This window comes from Apis dorsata, unplaced genomic scaffold, assembly GCF_000469605.1.
Source record: "Apis dorsata unplaced genomic scaffold, Apis dorsata 1.3 scaffold_88, whole genome shotgun sequence".
NCBI classification, from domain to species: domain Eukaryota; kingdom Metazoa; phylum Arthropoda; class Insecta; order Hymenoptera; family Apidae; genus Apis; species Apis dorsata.
Genome location: NW_006263386.1, coordinates 1,131,147 through 1,139,436, shown reverse-complemented (window position 1 = coordinate 1,139,436; position 8,290 = coordinate 1,131,147). Strand labels below are relative to the sequence as shown.

Here is an 8,290-nt window from a genome sequence, read left to right as displayed (position 1 = left end):
AATTTAATTAACTAGTAATAATAGTAATTATAAATACTTAAAAAAATAAAGAAATGATTATTCCTAAATTTATTACAGAATGAATATTTGTTCATTAATTTCAATATGGAATTCAATGATAAAATATATATCTGTCTAAATTTATCTAATATATATATTTTAATTCTTCTTTATATTTTTGATAATTTAATTAAATAGTAATAATAGTAATTATAAATACTTAAAAAAATAAAGAAATAATTATTCCTAAATTCATTACAGAATGAATATTTGTTGATTAATTTTGTAGAATTCAATGATAAAATATATATCTATCTAGATTTATTATTTAATATATATATTTTAATTCTTCTTTATACTTCTGAGATGTTATATTTGTGATTTTAAATTTTGGGAAATTACAGTTGGAAATTTTTAACCTCACGAAGAAAGGAATATTTGATTCGAATTTTTAATAGGATTTCGACAAATAATGGCCGAATAAGGTTCTTTAATAATGCATCATTAGCGTAGTCGCATGCTGAATTATTTACTTCCATACTGCGGGATATCGCGCAATGTTTGCCTTGAACAGAATCTTCCTTCAATGGAAGCGAATTCACGTGGTTCTTTTTTCCCCAAACTGCATATTTCTCGATTGGCAAACTGGAAAATTGTTAATTGACTGTCAGAAACGTTTAATTTGCTTTTTATATCACTGTATAAATTCTAATTCATTTTGATTTAAAAAAATAAAATCGAATTAATTAAAAAATTATCACAAATTTATGTGAAGTGTATTTAAGTATCTAATTGATTCAAATTTTTCTAATTTCACTAAATTATATAGAGAATATTCCATTTCGAAATAATTGAATATAATGTAAGAAAAAAACTTTCTTTCGAATTTTAATGTCAATATCTTCTTAACGGAGAAAAATTATGTCTTATTTTCATCATCCAAGTAACTTTTTAAATATTTTTTATTGAAATACTTAAATCTTTATAATTACGAAATTTATTTTATAATATAGAACATAATAATGATAAGAGTATAAGTAGAGAATAAAAATACTTAAATTATATCTATGTATTAAAAATATAAAAGTATTTTTAGTAAAATTGTATACTAATAAATAATATATTTACCTTGATCATGAAATATAAATGATATCATTATAAAAAATTACAATTATTAAAATCAAAAAAATTACAAAACAGTTTCTTCTCTCGCTACAAAAATAAAGTATTTAAAATTCCTTAACGAATATCAATTTTCCAGTCGCGCCTATCACACACACAATTCTTTCTCAACCCAAAAAACAAATCTATTCCCCGAAGAATATCAATTTTACAAGTATCCTGAGAGCACACGCGACATTTTAATAACAAAATAAAAAAAAATAAAACATGATTCACCGAATAATATATCTTCCAGCTAAGATAACAGCTAGTAGACAGCGCGGTTTTGCAAAATGCAAATTATGTAGAATATAAAAATGTCACGTTGTGCACGGCCACGTAGCTTGTATTTCCGGGATGCACGTATGCACGTAAGGTGTCGCGGTGTATACGCGGTATGCATAGAGAGCTTATGAAAGCCAGAAATGTATCTTAAGTGAGCCGAGCAGAATGTGGATGTAATCGAAGGAACACTCGAAAATGAAGTCACCGTCTCTTCTTCACCGGTGTAATTCGAGCAAGCTGTTAGATGAAATGGCCGAGTCATCGATATTGGATCTACTCTTTTTTCTTTTCTATTATTTCTACGAACTCTTTGTTTTTCACGCCACTTTTGAAGACTCTTTGTGTGCTCGTCGCATCAATTTCTATATTAAAACTTCAATTTAACAATAACTTGAATCTGTGTTGAAAAAACTAGAAGAGAAGAAAGATTGAGATTATTTTTCGCGTATTAGTTTAGGCGCGTTATTTTATCATCGAATTCAAGGAGTCAATTCCGTGATTCGGAAATCTGGATAATCTCTGTGAAAATCTCTGTGTCGGATCGAAATTTGAATTTCCTATGAGACGAATTATTTATCACGCGTTTTAGATGAATTGTTTTACCTTTGTAATTCGAGTTGAGAGAATTCAATATTGGGTAAAATTATAATTTTGTTTGTTTATTTATTTTTTTTTTCGTGTTATACTGCGAAAATTTCACAGTATCAAAATCTACTGAGATTATATCATAAATCGAATTATTTAGCATATTATTTGAATCCATTATTCCTATAACTCGTATATTCAAGTTGAAATTTACATTTACAATCAACGATATCTCAGAGTAATTATACAGCGCTTGCTTTATCCGATATTCATCGTTAAAAACTAGTAAAACAAAATTTAACTTCTTACACACATTCATCCCTTCTCTTTCTCTTAAACGAATACGCAAAAATTATTTTATTGAATGTCAAATAATTTAATTTTGGACTGGAAAAACAACGTTTATGAGCTCCATTTTCTGTAAACAAAAATATTATATCCTTATATATCTTTTTCATTTAATCTCATCAATCGAATTTCTTTTATTTAAAATCCACATTATTCGATTATTAAAATTATTAGAATCAAAGTTCATTGTATATATTCTCTATTTTAAATATCAAAATTTTTCACGTATCGAAAAAATTCGTGGCGATTTGCCTTTTCATATATTTCCTCATGGTCTCGTTACAGGGGTGCCCGGTAAAAGAAACGAAATTTATTACAATTGCTGCCCAGAACCGTATATAGATATAACGTTCGTGGTGATCATCAGAAGGCGGACTCTTTACTATTTCTTCAACCTGATCGTGCCGTGTGTCCTGATTGCCAGCATGGCCGTTCTGGGATTCACCTTGCCACCCGATTCCGGCGAGAAACTATCTCTAGGTAAGTTGGATAACCGCTATTAAATGTCGCAAGAAAATGATATGAGAGATGTTCCTTGAGATTTTTCCATTTTCGTAGCAAACGTTTATTTGCAGGTCAAATAACAATTTCTAAGAATAGAATGGTAGAGAATAAACCTTGATCATTAAAATTTTAAAATTGGAATCATTTAATTTAAACTTTTGAAATAATGTCAATCCATCTGACAATTAAGTCAGAAATATTGATACAAGTATTTTTATAAATATCTAACGATATTTATTTTCGATATTTTCTCCTTTTTAAATAGACAAGCAATAAATGTATAATATAGAAATCTGAAAGATTTCATCGAGATTATTTTGAGGTTTCAGAAATGAATAAAAAAAAAAAATTAAAAATTCTTAATTATTAATAAAAGTCGGAATAAAAGTCAACAATGTAGATATCGATGCGTTCGCAAAGCCATCGCATTGTTTCATTATGAGTCCAACCCGAGATTCCGATGATTACTCACTTCCAGCAAGTTGAAATCGCTTGCTAGCATAATTGCAATTCCTTGCAGGCTTCGGAGCACGCTATAACAGCTCACGTGATTAGATTCAGTCGAAGTTCTCGTAACGTATTGAATTGTATGGGAGATTGCTGCCGCGTCGATGTCGATCATAGATATTCGTGTGCCGGTGAAATACACGAGTTTATTGATCGACCACGACCCTTCGTGGTTTTACGCTCAAATACGTGAAATTATCCTTTATAAATATGGCGAACATCACAAAGCGTTTTCGATGCTAGGAATTAACAGTTAAATGAGAGAAATTAATAATCAATCTTGCAATAGTAATTATATTTAGTAGTTTCAATAAACTGTTAGAAATTGCTTTCTCAGAAACTAATGAATATTATTCTCTTAGTTATTTCAGTTTTTCATTTCACTTACCAATTTATTCATAATATAAATATTTAAAATATACGATAATACTTGTTAATACTGAAATTTTAAAATTTCGAATATTTCAAAGTCAAAGAAAAAAGTTACAGAATTAAAAATATAGAAAGGAAAAAATTTAAGTCACGTAAAATTTGTTAACAGCAATCAATCAAAAGAATTTTATATCCTGCAAAATTAGATAGATTTATAATGATATTTTTAATTAGAGCATCATCAGCTGCGAGTCTCTCACCCTGTTATGGATTAATCTCGTTTGGTTATGGATTAATCGCGTTGGTGATAATTAATTGGTCGAACGAACCTCTTTTGCAGGGGTAACCATCCTCTTGTCCCTCACTGTGTTCCTGAATATGGTGGCCGAGACAATGCCAGCGACTTCGGACGCCGTGCCTCTGCTGGGTAAGCCCGTCAATTTTCAACCCCTTTGCGTCTCGTCGAGATTTCGTTTCACTCTCACAGTCGTCTTTTTAACCGAAATAGAGTCAAGATTTTTTTTTAAATGGTTATACAACGTTAACAACAAATAGAAAGAAAATATTTTAAATATTTGAGAACGAGACGGATGTAAGATAAAGGTTTCGAGAAAAGGTTTCCCATGGAATTCTTTTGGGAGATGATTCAGTGGATTCTGTCTTTTCAGTTTAGATTTGTACGGTTTCTCAACGTGCGGTTTTCATTGAAAATTTGGATTGGAGCCCGCTGAGGAATGAAATATACGTGTAGGGGCCTCCCGATTCTATCTCCCTTTGTCCGTCATTCCCTCGAACATTTTCAATGTGTCTTTGTTAGAAAATTGTATCTTCTCGTTCGTCTTTATCCCTAAATAAGTTATAACTCGGCGAAAATGGCTCCAAGAAAGCTGTATTTTTTGAAAATTTAGCGTTTTTTAATGTCTGATATTTGAGGGAATGTATATATCAATTAATATCAAAATATATTTTGTGTATACAGAAACCTATATATTTTAATAAAATCTACATTTTTGAAAAGATTATCACATGTACTATTAAAAAAACTTAAATCATTTAATTAAATTATGCATTGAATTTTCTGCTTGCAAATTATTTGAATTTGAAATTGAATTGATATTGCTAATATCAAGGATATTTTTTGATTCCAAAAAAAAAAAGCAAAGGAAATATATAATTCATCAATCTCTCCGTCTGATTTCATCTCCATTTACAAGTCATTTAGCTTTCAATGGAAAAACATTCCACATTGTTATCGAGGAGAATCGAGTCGAGACTTATTCCTATGAAAATTCTTTGGTGTTTCGTACAACCTTCTCCTCGTAGGAGGATCTATACAGAGACGTCTTGGATCACGTACATCTGGCCGGCACATCGTAATGTGAGGCTTATTGTACGCAGTCCTTTATCCCCGACCGAATTGACGACTCCGTCTATTGCAGTCAAAGCTCGATTCTGACAGTAGTAGTATAGTATTAGTAATAGTAGTAGTAGTAATAGTTGGTTGACAGTAGTAAGAGATGGTGCGGGTCAGACGACAAACGTCCATTGACATCTTGATTGGGCTGAGAGATTGAAATTGCACGATTGATTTATTTCGATTCTGAATGATCCAAATCGATTTTAACATTGTATGGTTTTCTGAATGAACGATTGAACGAATCGTTTTCATAGTTTTTTTTGAATTTCATGTCATGTTTCCACAGGAACGTACTTCAACTGTATTATGTTTATGGTGGCCAGCAGTGTTGTCAGCACCATTCTTATTTTAAATTATCATCATCGGAATGCTGACACTCACGAAATGTCTGAATGGGTAAGTTATAATTTACTTTAATAGTGGAATTTAAGAAAACAAGTTGAGAAGAGTTTTGTGCAAATCTTCGCTTTGTTTTCCAGTTATAGTGAATTTTGTTTTCAATTGTTTGTCAATTAAAAGAGATTTTTGAACTATTTAAGGTATTTTCAAAGCTATGGTATACATTGATTGGTATATTGCAATGTAAAATTGTAACTCGAAAACAAGGTCAAATGGAACACATGTTTCTATGAATTTTTTGTTTTTTTTTTATAGTTTTTATGTTAGGTTCAAAAACTATAAACGTGAATTACATTTAAAATAATAATTGTTGTTTGAAATATTGTTTGTAACATGCTATTTATTACTTTACAATTATTCAGAATAATTTTTTATTTGAATAATTTGGAATTTAAAAAATGTATTATTTTAAATCAATTTATTATTTGTGTATTTTCAAATACTATTGATTTTAAATTTACTTGAATTTTAAATAAAAAAACTTATTCAGATGGGATTGTTGCAATCTTCTGTCATTAAAAATTACAAAATTTATTATTAATAAATTTTAGATTAACAATTAAGAATATACAAAATTAAAAGATTTTCTCGTTATAAATTCAAAGAGAGAAAGTATTAAATTTTAAATACATGAGAAAGATCAAAGAAACAAATGATATAAATTTACATCAGCGGCAACTATCAGCAAAAACAGCATTTGAAATAACATGAATTTTCGTCGGCAAATGCAAATGTGTCAATAATTGACCATGCTTAAAAATATATTTCAAAGAATTTCTTTTTTTTTTTCAACAAATTATTCAAATAAATTTATGAATTATTTATATCTATATAAAATATGTATTATAATGAAAGTTTAATAAAATACATTTCATTTTATTTCTTATGACTAAAATTCGAGGATTTTCCTCGTTTTCTCTATCCTCACTGTGCGAAGTGGTTTCTTGGATGATCCCATCGTATATGTGACTTCAATTAGCGTGAGCTCATGTGCTTCCAAGTACACTTCAGGTTTACTTTGGTCGTTAACTGGATTCACCCTTTCGAGTGATACTAAGCTTCCACCTCGTCCACCTATTTTATTGTCTACCATATCCTTTGGATTTTGAGAATCTCATAAACGCCATTTCCTATTAAATCCTTAATTTTTTTTTTCTTCTATAACATAGAAAATCAATTTATATTCTCTCTCTTATATTTCATCTAAAATAAAATTATGCAGTTAATAATAATTATATATGGAGCAACGTGTTTGAATAATGTATCTTTCAATTAATCTTATTTTAGAGTATAATTTATTTATTTATTATAGATCGCACTTCAAACTTTCAGGTGAAAGTGGTATTCCTTTATTGGCTGCCTTGTATACTTCGTATGTCACGACCAAGTGATAAGGAGGAGAGGGAGGCGCAAAAATCTCAAAAACCGTCTCCAGTCACCGGTAATTTAGTGACACGAAAAAGCATCGACACAAGTACTGACAACATTTACTATACTTATTTATATCTATATAAATGTTTCAATGTGTTTTAATGTGTCACCATGAACACCGTTCTCAGCCACTCTCACTGAAATGAACCACAGAAACTCCTGATTAAACACACCTGACTTGTTTTTAAGTCATGTGCATGTGTATAAGCAAGAGATTAAGAAGAAAGTGAAATGTTGCCAGAAATCAATCATCCGTTTCTTCTTAATTTACCATTCCTATCTATTCTTTAACAGATTATATATTTATTGTATATACACAAGATATTTTCCTATTGTGTATTTATTTATTTATTTATTCTTCTCAAAAACTATTGTGTCATACAAAATTAAAAAACTTTTCTTTATTTATTTTACTTTATCATTCTTATCTATTCTTTGATAGATATGCTGTACATACACTTTTATTATTGTTTTAAAATATTTCCTTATTGTAAATTGTTATGTCTACATTTCCCATTAATTATTAATTTTTTTATTATTAATTTTATCAAATTAGTCATATAATCTTCCTATTATATCTACAAAATCAAAAGAATTTTCAAAAATAGCTAATATTTAAATTTATTAAATTTTATCAAATTAGTCATATAATCTTCCTATTATATCTTCAAAAATAGCTAATATTTAAGATGATACAATGTTCATCAATTTATTCTTCTTTCCAATCTTATCACATTTCCAAATTTATAAATACTAACAACAAAGATCAAGCTGACTGGTCATCGTTCTTACCAGCTATTCATTATAATAATTCACGGTTACAGGTGCCAGCAAGAGTCACGGTGACCTGGAGCTTCGTCAAAGGAGCAGCAAGTCCCTCCTAGCGAATGTCCTGGACCTCGAGGACAACGCTCTGGCGTCCCACAATAATCTGTTGAACAACGTGTACAGTACCCCTGGCCCCCACCATCACACGATGGGCCATGGGCACAGTCACATACACGCGACCCCCCATCATCATCACAGCCACGCTGCAACGCCGCATCATCAACACTCAACGCCACTGGCACACTCCTCTTATCCGGCAGCGATTCAGATTGGTCACACGCCGCATCATCATCCGCATCCGCCAGAGACGCCTGGTCCTCAGGTCGAAACGATACTTCAAAACGCGTGTTTCTGCGCCCGAAACGAGCTCATGATGATCCTCAAAGAGATTAAGGTAAAGTCTCTCACGAGGCTTTTGTTTCGCGAGGCAATCCGATCAATCGGATTATAATT

At 30.4% G+C, this 8,290-nt stretch overlaps 1 protein-coding gene across 4 annotated transcripts in view; it reads left to right on the top strand.

The window, feature by feature from the left end:
* The window catches only part of LOC102675637 (neuronal acetylcholine receptor subunit alpha-7-like), a 265,300-nt gene that overhangs the window by 253,486 nt on the left and 3,524 nt on the right, over positions 1-8,290 (top strand). For 3 of the 4 annotated variants that reach the window (XM_006611465.2, XM_031508539.1, XM_031508538.1), the window contains 5 exons: positions 2,665-2,859; positions 4,103-4,189; positions 5,466-5,575; positions 6,911-7,052; positions 7,834-8,231. In XM_006611465.2, coding sequence (XP_006611528.1) covers positions 2,665-2,859; positions 4,103-4,189; positions 5,466-5,575; positions 6,911-7,052; positions 7,834-8,231 — 932 coding nt within the window. The remainder of the gene's footprint in view (positions 1-2,664; positions 2,860-4,102; positions 4,190-5,465; positions 5,576-6,910; positions 7,053-7,833; positions 8,232-8,290) is intronic. The other variant, XM_006611466.2, reaches the window with a different exon arrangement.